At 52.5% G+C, this 13,261-nt stretch overlaps 1 protein-coding gene across 1 annotated transcript in view; it reads left to right on the forward strand.

The window, feature by feature from the left end:
• Positions 1–13,261, forward strand: part of KLHL18 (Kelch like family member 18) — a 347,445-nt gene that overhangs the window by 317,786 nt on the left and 16,398 nt on the right. Inside the window, exon 9 of the mRNA XM_069339925.1 lies at positions 4,290–4,459. Coding sequence (XP_069196026.1) covers positions 4,290–4,459 — 170 coding nt within the window. The remainder of the gene's footprint in view (positions 1–4,289; positions 4,460–13,261) is intronic.

The raw sequence follows: 13,261 nt of genomic DNA on the forward strand, positions 1-13,261 counted from the left end.
GATTCTGGTCCTGGCTCCGGCTTTCATTTGTTCCTTTTCTGGAACATAGGTTTTTGTTTTCCTGCGGTTCACGTCCTGCGTAGTTCTTCTCATGTTTACCTCGGAGACGCATGCTTCGTTCTTCCCTGCTGGAGCTAGTTGTGCTGCTCCTTTGGGTTGCAGGGTCACTGTGTTTCGTTTCGCGTCTCATGCTTTGGTTCGTGGTGCTCGTTTTTCTCGTTGGTCTCTGCCTGGGCCCAGGCTCCTCGGTGTTTGGCCTTGTTGGTCCTTCAGAGGTCCTGGGGGGAGGGGGGAAGGATTCCTCCCAGACAGGGCGTGTCTGCTCGCTCGGGTTGGTTCCTTTTCAGGCCGCCAAGGTTGAGTTCCTGTTTCCCTGGTGGCTGTTCCTTCTGGTTTTTGCCTGCCTTGGCAAAAACTGCTGCTTTACTCAGTTCCAATCCTGTGGGTTTTCCCTCGGCTCTGCCTCTTTTTGCGGATTGGTCCAGCTCTGTATGAGGCTGGTTCATTCTTCCCCTCGAGTCTTCGCGTCTCGGGTTTTTGTCTCTAGTTTCTCGTCGCTTGTGTGGGCACTGGTGGCTTCGTTGTTGGTTTCCCACCTGCGTGCTTTGTCTTGGCGGCGGTGTGTAGTTTCCTGGCGGTCCTTCCGGTTTTCCTATCACTGCGAAGGGTCCTTTGGTGTCCGATAGGGTTGTCTTGTCTTTCCCTTCGGGGTTGTTCCAGGGCCGTCGTCTGGTACCGTGTACTGTCGCCTCGTCTAGGGGTGGTGCTGGCGGAGCTGCTCCAGCTTGCTTTCAGTGTTGCTGTTCCTTCTGCTTCATTCCGCTTGCTGTCTTGGGCGTTGTTTCACCTCAGGCCTGCTCTTGCTTTTCCGGTGCCGTCCTGGTTGTTGGCCCAGGTGGTCTGTTTTCTTTCTTCTCGGTTTGGTCCTTGGGTTGCTGCTTGCTTGGTCAAGCCGGGGGTGCTTCCTTTGTTGTTCAGTTGCAGCTCTTCGCTGTTCTCTGTGCATCTTGGCCTCTGGGGTCGTGGAGACGTTTTGGTTTGCCCGGGTTCCTTTCTTCCCTCATTCCTGTTATTGGGTGCGGGTCTCCCGGGTTGTCTGCAGGGTTTTATAGTTTCATCTGTGGTCTTGTTTTTTAGGTTAGGGTGCGTGGCGTCCGCCTCCCAGATCCTTCCCTCTTTTCCTTATCTGTGGTGAGGCAGCTCCTGGGAGCCAACATGGCTCCCCCCCAGAAAACCAGCGTTGAATGTAATGAAACGCCATTTTCTGGGCGAGTCCCGGTGTCTCCCCGGCATCCCTCTCTACCTATTGTTGGATATTTCCAACATCGAATACAGCATTGTTGTATTCTCATTACTTATTACTAACCATACTTAATATTGTAGTAAGTAAAAATTAACAACTCGTAGAATTCTCATGTACTAATAATTCATCTGTGCATTAGGCTAGAATTCTCACGTCACCTGACGCCAGTATTGCGTCAGATTTCTTTACAGTAAAACACATTATATTCAATTTGTGTGAGAATTAAATACGATTCTCCATAATTAAAGCATTCTGTATGACAACTGATTGCAGACGAATTGTTCTCTAACTAAAAGCCGAATAGAGCGTTAGAATCATAGCGTCTACCTCGCGATAGTGTTAACGTCATCAATGAATGCCATGGGGAGACATTAATTCCTCTCCCTTATATATTTACTGTTCTTAAATAGTTAAATAATAATATTTCGTTCCTCTAAATAATAAACCCGTCCAGTCTTTAGAGTTTCAAGCGCGAATGCGAGAAATATTAATGTTCAAGACAATAATTTGTGTTATGAACGTCGACTCGGCGTGGGTTGGAGGGACGCCATCCCCCACAGTCGGTACGCGGACACGTGCAGAGCCGGAAGGAAGCAGAACTGTGCTTACCGTACTCATAAAGGACGCCATTGCCCAGCAAATCGGGCAGGTGTTATTCATCTTCAGATGAAAGCCGCCACTGTGAGGCGTGAACGACCTTGCAGATAATATCTTCAACTAGTGCTGGTGTTAAATGAGGGACCCCTAGACTTGGTTCCTGACGACACGTGATCAGCCAGCTTGAAACGCATCAATCCAGGATAGGTTCACCGGAGCCTGGGATGCGTAATTACGGCAATCTTAATACTTATACAGTGCCCACAGCTAAGTACCCTTTATTTGATGCATCATTTACAGGTTTAATAATAGCGGGGTGATTGTTCGTCACGCGGCGAGATAACACCTAATAACAGGTGATTAGAATTCCATCTGTAGATATCAATAATCTTGAATATGAATTGAGTAGTTAAATCAATTGCTACTGGTAGTTATTTATCTTGCAGCTCGAGAGACGGATTCCTCATGCTGTCTTCTCCATGTTAACCGTGCCATTCGTCAGTGTACCAGACTTGGAGATTAAGAGGACTTCCAGGGTTATCTAAAGGAACCTACTACAAGCTAAGGCTTATTTCTTTTTTATCCATATTCTTGCAATTTGATACATTCAGAATGTTTAATATTAATGTGTGATTTACTGTAACTCATTACTATGCTCATATTCATGTTCTTCTTTATATGAACAATATTATATTCAGCATTATTTATAGGATTAGATTATTAATTGGATTAGTGAACGAACCACACTGATTCCTGGACGTACTTACCTCCAGCAATAACCCCCCAATGTAGGTGTTTGAGGTTTGTTTCTTTAATAATACAGCCCATTAATTATACTCATGATCATACTTTCTAGTCATATCCATAGTCACTGGTTTTCTCTAGAATTTATCTAATGATCTGAAATTCTCAGTTTCCCTCTTTACTTTAAAAGCGGGTGGTCCTTCGTAATTTAATTTACTACTTTAATTATTAATTAATCAGAATCAAGCCCAAATATCCCACACCTATGGTCGGCGGTGTTTTTTGCATGTTTTGACATCCAGCCTATGAACTGCTGATTGGATCGCCGGAGCAGATGGTCTGGGTTGGTTGAGGGTTGCGCAGACTGCGGCGTGGCGACGTGATGACATCATGCTAGTTTGATAATTTTGTTTGGCGAGTTCTGTCCACTCGTTCGGCTTTTGGTAGCAATATTTTGACCAGAGTAGGGATTTGTTTTGGGGCACCTACCTTTCTGGATGCCTGTTCTGGTCGATGGCAGACATAGAAGGCTCCCAACCACAGGGGGGTTTCTATAGGCCATTGCTCCTCGTGCCTCTCTGAGAGGGCCAGACAACACATGATGCACCCCTCATGCACAGCCTCCATGACCGAGGATGTGCTTTGGGTTGACCCGGTTTCCCTTCTTCCATGTTCCAGGGCTCGGGTCTTCCAAGTTGTCCGCAGAGTTATTCAATCCAGCCAGCCTGGGGTTTATCCTCGTGCCCACGACGTTCATAAGTTTGCTGCGCTAGCTGCCGTCTTTGGTAACAGGTCTTGAGCTGACATTCAGACATGTGGTTTTTGAAGGCCGAACAGTGTCCTGGCCAATCTACCTTGTCATTGTGGGGCCTGGTTGGGCCTGTGTTGCATTGGGTCGGTGGTTGCAGCCAGTTGTCTCGACTTTGCGTTGAGGGGGCGAGTGCCGACCACCTCCCAGATAAGTCCCTCTTGTTTTGTCTTTTGGTAAGTAGCTCCAGGAAGCCGAAGGAGTTCCCCCCAGAAAACCAGCGTTGAATGTAATGAAATGCCATTTTCTGTATGAGACCCGGAGGCTCCCTGGCATCCCTCCCTCTCTCTGGTCGGCAGTTTTTCTTTTTCTGGGTTTTTGACATCCAGCCTCAGAATTGCGGGGTGGATAGCCAGCGTGAGGGTCTGGGGCTTCCCCTTGCCCCTCCCGGAGAGGGGGGGGGGTTGTGCAGACAGTGACGTGGTTACACTATACTCGTTTACTCGTTTTCATTTGAGGAGTTCTGTTTACTAGTTCGGCTTTCAGTAGCAATATTTTAACCAGAATAGGGGTTTGTTTTGGGTCGCTTATCTTTCTGGGTGCCTGACCCGGTCGATGGCAGACATGGAAAGCTTGCAACCACACAGGGGTTTCCATAGGCCATTGCTCCTCTTGCCTCTTTGAGGGGGCCAGGTTTTGGCTCGTGGTCCCCGGTAGGCCTAAGAACTCCATTCACATGACTGATGCGAAAGTCTGTTATATCCATATAAGCCTGGATAGCTCTGGGGAGCCTCTTGGTCTCACCCAGAAACTGCCGTTTCATTATATTCAACGCTGTTTTGTATGTGTTACTGTGGAATACATTTTATTATTTTATATACTGTATATGTTTCTTAGGTGGAGCGGTATGACCCAACAACAGGTCAGTGGACACCTGTTACTCCAATGCTAAGCAAACGCTGTCGTCTTGGTGCAGCTACACTGGATGGAAAGTTATATGTGTGTGGAGGATATGATGGCTCAACCTTCTTAAGAACTGTAGAAGTGTATGATCCCATCACAAGCAGGTAATCTGTTAATCTAGTTCTTCTATTTTGTAATTTAAATGTAAAATATTACAGCTAAATTTAATTTGTAGAATCTCTGGCAATATTGTCAGAGTATACAGAGTTGAGAGTGTACTTTATTTAAAATGTTTTTTTCAATTAATTGTACTGTTCTCTCACCTTTGTGTTTCTCTTCATTGCTCTTAGCACTGTATGCTTTATTCAGCTATCCAGACTAATATTGCTAATGTCAGACTTTGGCATCAGTCATGTGTGTGGAGTTCTTAGGCCTACCGGGGATCATGAGCCAGAACCTGGCCCCCTCAGAGTGGCATGAATAGCAATGGTTATAGAAACCCCCATGTGGTTGGGAGCATTCTGTCTGCCATCGACCGGGTCAGGCACCCAGAAAGGTAAGCATCCCAAAACAAACCCCTATTCTGGTTAAGAAATTGCTACTGAGAGCCGAACTAGTGGACAGAACTCCCAAAATAAAAACGAGCTAATGAGCATGATGTCACTGCGCCGCCGTCTGCGCAGCTTTCCCCCTCCCCAGGAGGGGGAAGGGAGAGCCCCAGACCCCTCATGCCGGCAACCCAAAACCACAGTTCTGAGAAGTCGTGTGCTCTGGCTCCAGTCTTGGTCTCTGCTCTGTGCCCTGTGGCGTGTTTGCTGTCTTATAAGGGGTCTGTGAGCCAGGAGTGATTCTTCAGTACACGGGCTGCATGCACCTAGGGTTCCATTCCCTAGGTACCCAGTAAGTACTGCCACCTTCCTCAGGTTCCTTGGGTTCTGTCTCAACTTGGCCATTTACTAATCGGTTTTTGGCCGCCCTGTGTGTGCTAGGGTGTTCTGTCTCCCTTGTTTGGCTTCGGGTAGGGGGCAGTTTGCACTGGTATGGGCGCAGGGTACTGCGAAGCTTGTTTTCACCAATCATAGCGGTCGGCTCTGTTCTGCCTGGGTACGCTGTCCTCTTGCCGGGGGTTTTCTTTTTCTTTTTGTTTGTCTGCCTGGTCGGGGATGTCTGCCTTGGTTATTGCCCCCTGTGTACTGAGTACTCTTTATTCCGGTGGTGCCCCCTGCTTGGTCCCCCGTGAGTGTTCACGTCCCCGGAGTTCAGTTTTTAGAAAGTTGTTGGGTAGACTTTTGCGCCAGTACCCTGCCCGGGCTTCCTTGAGCGTGAGTTCCGTCTCAGGACCCTGGGAAACCCCACAGGGGCATGTGGGTCCGATAGATGTGACCCCTGATATCCCCTCCTCGCTTTGTGCGAGTTCGAGGGTTGCTCGGTTCCCTTGTCTCAGGGTGGCTCTCACTGTTTTTGCCTCTGCTGCCTGTGGGGTCGGTGGCACCTTCGATCCGGAGTCTTATGCTGACTATGCGGGTGCAGGCAGCATGGGTGTTGCACATTGAGTTTAGTTAAGTCCTTGCAACGTGCTAGGTTGTTTGCTCCCCGGGTGCCCCGAGGCTGCTCCGTTGTTTGGTTGTTGTGACGGGGCTTGGGGGTTGTTGGTTGCTTCGGTTTTGTTTCCGTCTGCGCCCCCCTTGTCTTTCCCCTGTTGTGATTTTGCCTGTTCCCCCTCCCCTTCCCTCCCTTCCCCTTCCTTTTCCTCCCTGCATCTGGATCCTTACCGTCTGTGGGTTCGGGGTCGGGGCGGGGCTTTAATGGTCCTGAGACTTGGGTGGTCTTGGGGATTTCCCCTTCCAGGGTAGCGATGGAGGCTTTCGAGCCTGTTCCTCCAGCCGTGTTGTATGAGTCTACCAGTGGGCTCCCTTCCTTAGGGATTTTCTGGCTGCCCAGGCCTTTTCTTGTGGGGCTGGGGCTTTGGGGGGATGGCTCGGCCCCGGGGCCTGCCGTGTTGGTTCCCGGGGCTGGAGAGGGGCTGACTTGGAGGCCCTCGGGCCCCGTTGGACCCCGCTGGGGTTTTCTATCCTCTGAGCGAGTCTTGCGGGTTACGGGGAGTGGGGGTTTTCCTTTCCCCCCTCTGCGTATGAGTCGTTGAGCATCGGCCCCTCCCTGAGTTCGCTTCCTTGTCACTTTGGGTCCGTTGGTTTCGTCCTATCGGTGGGTACTCTTCTCCATTTCCCTCACCCTTCTTCTCTGGGACAGGACTTCTCCGTCATGTCGGGATCCTGTTCCCCTCTTCTCGGGGTTCTACATGACGTTTGGTTTCGGGTGCGACTGTGCCTTTATGAGCCTTCGGGATTTTGTGCTTGCTTCTGTGGGTTCTCAAAGGTTCGGGAAGGTCTTCGCTTCTTCCCGTATTACTGTATTGGGACATCTGTCGTCTTCCGGTAAGGCTTCCCTCCGGTCCTTTCTAGGGCTCGGTGGTCCTCTTCCGTGCTTCTTCTCGGTTTTCAGTACTGTCTCGTTCTTTTGTAATTATATTTTCTCTATGTGCTCTGTCTCGGCACTGCTCATTTTCCTTAAATACTCCTAGTTGGCGCCTTTCCTCGCCAGGCAAGTTGAGTGGCTCGGATCTCATGCATCCTGCGCATGCGCCATGGGAGTTTTTGTTATGGACGGTGTACACAAGTGTTGATGTTCTGCATCCTTTTTCTCTCGGGTGCTTCGCCTCTCACTCCTCTCATCTCACCAGTCAATGCCCCGTAGATACTGGGGGTGTTCTGAATTACCAAAATGGGGAGGATGCCTTGTTTTCTCTGCGTACGGGTGAGGGGTGCCGCATTCACCTCTACCCTACTCTTCTCTGCATGTGCGGCTCTGGCCTTCTTCCTCTGGCGGTGCTCCCAGAATATTCTCGGCTCCGATGTGTCGTGACGCACTCGTGCCTACACTCTGCAGGTGAGTTTCTGCGGTCGGACGTCTCTTTTGGCCATGCGCTGGTTTGTGGTTTTTGGATAAGAACATAAGAACACAGATAACTGCAGAAGGCCTATTGGCCCATATGAGGCAGCTCCTCTTTATACCCACCCAATCCCACTCTTAAACATGTCCAACCCATGCTTGAATCCCTCAAGCATTTTGCTGCAGTTTTGATACTGAGGATGTGTGTTGGGGATTGGTTGTGGCGTTTTGCTTGGCCCTTGCATGCTTCTTCTTGGGGCCTTCCTTGTTCATCTGTGTTGTTTGTTACATGGTGGGGCACGGCCCCGTTTTTTGTGGTCTTTGCTCACTCATTCCTTGCCCGTCTTGCAGTGCCTGGCTTAACCCTTTCATATGCATTAGATTCTCTGTACTCACCTAGTTGTCCTCACCTAGTTGTGCTTGTGGAGGTTGAGCTTTGGTTCTTTGGTCCCACCTCTCAACTGTCCATCACCTGACATCTACATGACCCTGTGTGTTGTTGGTCATGTCCCTTTCGTTCCCGTTTGCTGCCTGTCTATCTCGTTCCTCATCTTCTACACTCTTGTCCCTAGCCGCTGGTGTTTGGTTCTTTCCCGGCTTGCCGGGTTTGGGTTCCTGGTTTCCTGGCTTACCCTACCGAACCGCAGTGTTTCCAATCTCCTGCCGAGCTTGCTGGCATTGGGAAGTTTTCTGTTCGGCAGACATTCCATCTCATTCCTTGCCGGCTTAGGTTTCCGGCTCTGCTTGCTTGGTGATCGCACCCAGGATTTTCCCACGGCTCTGCCTCTAACTATGCTCGATCGGTCCATGATGGGGCTGGTTCGATTCTGCCTCGAGTCACTCACTATCTGTTGGTGGTCAGGTGGCTTAGTTGATAGTGTCCCACCTGCGTGCTTCATCTTGGCAGTGGTGTGGGGCTTCCTTTTTCTTTCTGTCCCTTCGTAGGTTTGCTGCATTTTGTTGGCGTGGTCTTGTCCTCTTTTGTGGAGGTTCAGGGCCGTCATCTTGCCACATATTGTCGCCTTGTCTCATGCGGCGCTGGCAGAGCCGTTTTGTGTTGCTTCGGTTTTGGAGTTGCCTCTCCACCACTTCGCGAGCCGTCTCTGGTGAGGTTCACTTCCGGCCAGCTCTTGCCCCGCTTGAGTCGTCCCAGTTCTTCAATTGAGTGCTCTCTCTTCTCGGTTTGTTGTGGCCCCTTCGGTTCTGGTTTGTTTTCCGAGGCTCTTTTCTTGTGGGCGTTGGCCTCTGGGGGTCAAGTTGGGGCGGGGTGCTTTATGCCCTCCTCCGGCGCCTGGGTTTTGGCTCTTTAGGTTCTCCTGATAGGTTTGTTCACTTGCAGCCGTCTCCTTCTTTTCTGGCGAAGACTGGCATGGCTGCTTTCCAGAGGAGCCCCTGGGTTGTTGATGCTTGGTTGGTCTGGCCGGGGGTGCAATTTGTGTTGTGTTCGGTTGCAGTACTTCGCGGTGCTTGGCGTGCCTCAGCTGCCATGACCGGGGTTACACTTTGAGTTATTCTGGAGTTCCCTTCTTCTCTGTTTTAGGGAGCAGTTCTCTCGGGTCGTCTGCGGGGTGGTTCAGGTTTGGCCAGCCTGCGGTCTGTCCCATGCCCAAGTCATTTGTAGGTTGGCTCTGCATTCCTTCGTTGATGTTCCTAGGCCTTGTCGGGCTTGTGTGGCCTTGGGTTGGCAGTTACAGTTTTGTCTCCGCTTCGCATTGGGGTGTGTGCAACTTCCACCTCCCAAGTTAGGTCTCTCTTGTTTTCGTCTTTGGGTTGGTAGCTCCGGGGAGCCGACGGGGCTCCCCCCAGAAAACCAGCGTTGAATATAATGAAATGCCATTTTCTGGGTGAGTCCCAGAGGCTCCCCAGCAACCCTCCCTCCCTCCTGTCAGCAGTTTTTGCGTGTTTTTGATATCCAGCCTTAGAACTGGGGTGTGGATGGCTGGCGCATTGGTCTGGGGCTCCCCCTTTCCCCTCCCAGGGACAGGGGGTGGGAGCTGTGCAGACGGCGGCGCGGCGACGAATATCGTCATACTCATTTGCTCATTTCTGTTTGGGGAGTTCTATTCACTTGTTCATCGTTTTGTAGCAATTTTCACCAGAATAGGAGTTTATTTTGGGATGCTTATCTTTCTGGGTGCCTAACAAAGTCAATGGCAGACATAGAATGCTTCCAACCACATGGGGGTTTCTATAGGCCATTGCTCCTCATGCCTCTGTGAGGGGGCCAGGTTCTGGCTCGTAATCCCCAGTAGGCCCACAAAACTCCATACACATGACTGATGCCAAAGTCTGACATTAGCATATCAGCCTGGATAGCTTCGGGGAGCCTCCGGGACTCTTCTAGAAAATGGCGTTTCATTACATTCAATGCCGTTTTTTTTTTTTTTTTTCAAAATAGCTGGTTTTCTGGGGGGAGCCCCTACGGCTCCCTGGAGCTTATCGGGCTAATGTGTGTTATGTTAGACCGGGACATTAGCTATGGAGTTCAGACCTACCAGGGACCAGCGCCAGAACCTGGCCCCTTCAGAGAGGTTTCAGGGAGCAATGGCCCTGGAAAACCCCATATGGTTGGGGGTTTTCCTTATCTGCCATCGACCGGGGTTAGGCACCCAGAAAGGTAGGCGTAACAAAACAAACCCCACATGGTAAAAAACTACAACAAAAACCGAACAGAGAGGTAGAAAACTCCCTACAATCCCAAGGAAAACAATCAAACAATCAATTTACTGCCGCGCCGGTCGTCCGCGCAGCCCTCCCCTCCCCGGGAGGGGGAGGGGGGGGGGGGCCCGGACCTCACCGCGCCGGCTGCCGTCAGTTCGCAAGCTAGTGTCAACCGGGATAGACGCTTCTCTGGCCTCAAATTCCTTGGCGGTGTTTGCCTCGTGTGGCGTTCTCTGCTGTTGTTGTGGTGTGCGGTGGCCAGGAGTACTTCATCAGTGCCGGGGCTGCATGCGTCTAGGGCTTCCTTCCCTAGGCGCCCTGTGAGTACTGCCCTTGCGTGTCAGGGTTATCTTCTCTGGGGCGTTCGGGAACCGCTCCCGTAGAGGTTTTTGCTGCTCGGCATTTGCCTCGCCCTTGGGGCCAGCTGGGGCTTGGGGCCCTTGTTTGGCCCTGGGTAGGGACTGGTTTTGTGCTGGTTAGGGCGTCAAGGTGTTGCGCGGCCTGCCACCTAAGCGGCGACCGGTTCCTGTTGCTCTGGGGACGGTGTACTTTTGCGGGGTTTTTCTTTTGTTTTGTTTTTGGTTGCCTGGTGGAGGTGCTGCCTCGTGGGCCCATAGTTTCCCTGGTATTGTTTTGGTGGTCCTCTGCTAGGCCCCCATGCTTGTACACGTCCCAGGGGTTTTCAGTATTATCATTTACCCGTGTTTTGTTTGGGTTTCTTAACCGGTTAGCAACACCTTGCCCGGGCTTCCCGTAGTTGCTACCCTACGGGCCCTGGAAACCCCTGTCGGGGCTCGGGGACCCATGGAGGCATCTCCCGAGTTCCAGCCTGCCTTGTGCGGGTTTGAAGGTTGCAGTGTGCCCTTGTCTCAGGGTGACAGTCACCTGTTTTGCCTCCGTCATGCTGCCTGTTGGGTCAATGACACCTTTGACCCGGAGTCTTGCGAGTCCTGTTCTCTGCTTGTGCTCAGGTTTTACTCTGAGGATGTTCCTATTAGAGTACAGGCAGCATCAGCGTTGCATGTTAGATTTAGGTTATTGCAACGCGCTAGGTCGGTTTCCCGCCTGGATGCCCCGAGGCTGCCCCGTTTTGGCTTTAGGGACCCTGACCTGGGGGCGTTGATTGCTATGGCTTTGACTCCTATGCCCTCTGGTCCTTCCCCTGTGGTTCTTCCTGCACCACCCCCCCTGTGTCCGGCTCCGAAACGTATGCGGCTTTCGGCCTTGGCACAGGATTTAGTTGGTGGAGAGACTCGGGCTGCTTCGGGGGCTGCCCCATCCGGGTCGGGGACGGAGGCATTTGAGCCGGTTCCTCCTGCCGAGGCTTCTGGGTCCCACCAGCAGGCCCCCTTGTCTGCCTTTCCCTTGGACTCTACCTTTTCTTCAGGGGTAGAGGGTTTGGAGGACGGCTCTGCCCCGGGTCCCGACGTAAGGGATCCTGGGGCTGGGGAGGAGTCGGCCTGGGGGCCTTGGGCCCCCTGTGACCCCGCTTGGGTGCTTTTGCCTTCCCCACGGGGTTTATTGTTGCAGGGGGAGGGGTTTTCTTATCCTCCCTCCCTGTATGAGTATGATTTGGGTTCGGCTCCTCCCCGTGTTCGGTTCCGGGCGCCTTTGGGTACCTCGGCTCCGTCTTTACAGGGGTTTGCTACTTCCCATCTCTCCGCGAAGGTGGCTCGGGAAGCTCTTGCTGCATACCTCTTGCGAGACCCGGGTTATGCCTCCCCAATGGATCCGTCCTCGTTTGAGTTCGGTTCTTCTTCCCGTTTTTGGGTACGTTTGGAGGTTCCGGGGTCTTCCTGGCTAGCAGACTGCCCTTTCTTTTCGTTGGGGGCGTGGCATGGGTTCTGTCGGACCCGCACGCTTGATTGGCGCGAGACTGCTACTTTTATGCAGGTTTACCTGGGGGGCGAGTTTGAGCACCTTAATGCGTGCTTATTCGCTCCTGTGCTTTCTCGGGATGTTGGCCTTTTCCAGCTTCACGTGCAGGTTCCTCAGCTTTCGGCTTCATTGGTTGCGGAGGAGTTGCGCTCCCGTGGGCATTTGGCTTCGGTCTTGCGTTTCTTTTCCCTTCTCGAGCTCTCTTCTGCTTGGCTCGAGGAGGATGTGGGAGCGTTGGCTGAAGGGCCTTCGTCCGGGGCGCTTTCTTCGGCAGCTAGGGCGTCGGCTGCGCTGTTGAAGCTCTTTGCGCCCATCCTGAAGGAAGCGGTGTCTCTGTTTTTTGCTTCTCGCCTCGCGTGCCGTCAGGCTGTGCTCGCCCTCTCTTTGGATTCCGCTTGGGCCCTGGCTCTTAGGTTTTCGTCTCCTTTTTGTCCGTTGCTGTTTGCAGAGTCTGCGGTGTCCCAGTTTCTGCATGCGGCTTCGGCTAGTTGTCGTCCTATGGCGGACTTGTTGATTCTCCGGAGCAGTCGTTCTCGGCAGTTTCGGAGGGGTCGTGCCAGGGTTTCGGTTTCCGCTGGTCGAGGTGGGCCTTTGGTGCCGGTTTCTGAGCCGTTGTTCCCTTTGGGGCCAGCGTCGTCTGGGCAGCGCAGTGTTCGCCCTGTTCGACGGTTGGGTTCTCGTGCGGGGCGTCGGCCCTTTCGCAGTTTGCCCCGTTGACGGGGCGATGGGGGGGAGGCTCGCTCTGTTTGCCCACGCTTGGTCCCACGATTTGTGGGCCTTTTCGGTCGTGTCATCCGGCCTGCGGTGGCGTTGGGCGACTCGTCCTCCTTTGGGGGGTTCGGGGCTAACAGGGCAGGTCTCTTCTCCTGCGCTTCGTCAAGTCATCTTTGAGTGGGTGCGCTTGGGCGTGGTCGAACCGACTACGTCCCTCAGGTGGGTTTCCCGCCTGTTTCCAGTGCCGAAACGGGACTGTGCGGATCTGAGGTTCATTCTGGACTTGTCCCGTCTGAACCCCTGGATTCCTTGCCCCTCCTTTCGGATGACTACTCTGTCTCAGGTCCGGCTTCTGTTGGAGCCGGGTGCCTGGATGGTGTCCCTGGACCTAAAGGACGCGTATTGGCACGTTCCTATTCATCCGGGGTTCAGGGACTGGTTAGTCTTCGTGGTAGGGCGTCACGCTTACCGTTTTCGATGCCTACCTTTTGGCCTGAATCTGGCACCTCGCGTTTTCACGCGTCTGACCCGAGTTGTGGTGACCCGTCTGCGTCTTCTAGGGATTCGGGTTTTGGCCTACCTCGACGACTGGCTGGTGTGGGCTCCAGTCGGTCAGCTTGTCTGCTCGCCAGGGATTTGGTTCTTTCCCAGCTCGCCAGGTTCGGGTTCCTGGTGAACTGGAGGAAGTCCCATCTGGTTCCGTCCCAGGTTCGGACCTGGCTGGGTCTTGTTTGGGATTCTCGGACCGCTTCCTTGTCTCTACC

This window comes from Procambarus clarkii, chromosome 42 (assembly GCF_040958095.1).
Source record: "Procambarus clarkii isolate CNS0578487 chromosome 42, FALCON_Pclarkii_2.0, whole genome shotgun sequence".
Taxonomy (NCBI): domain Eukaryota; kingdom Metazoa; phylum Arthropoda; class Malacostraca; order Decapoda; family Cambaridae; genus Procambarus; species Procambarus clarkii.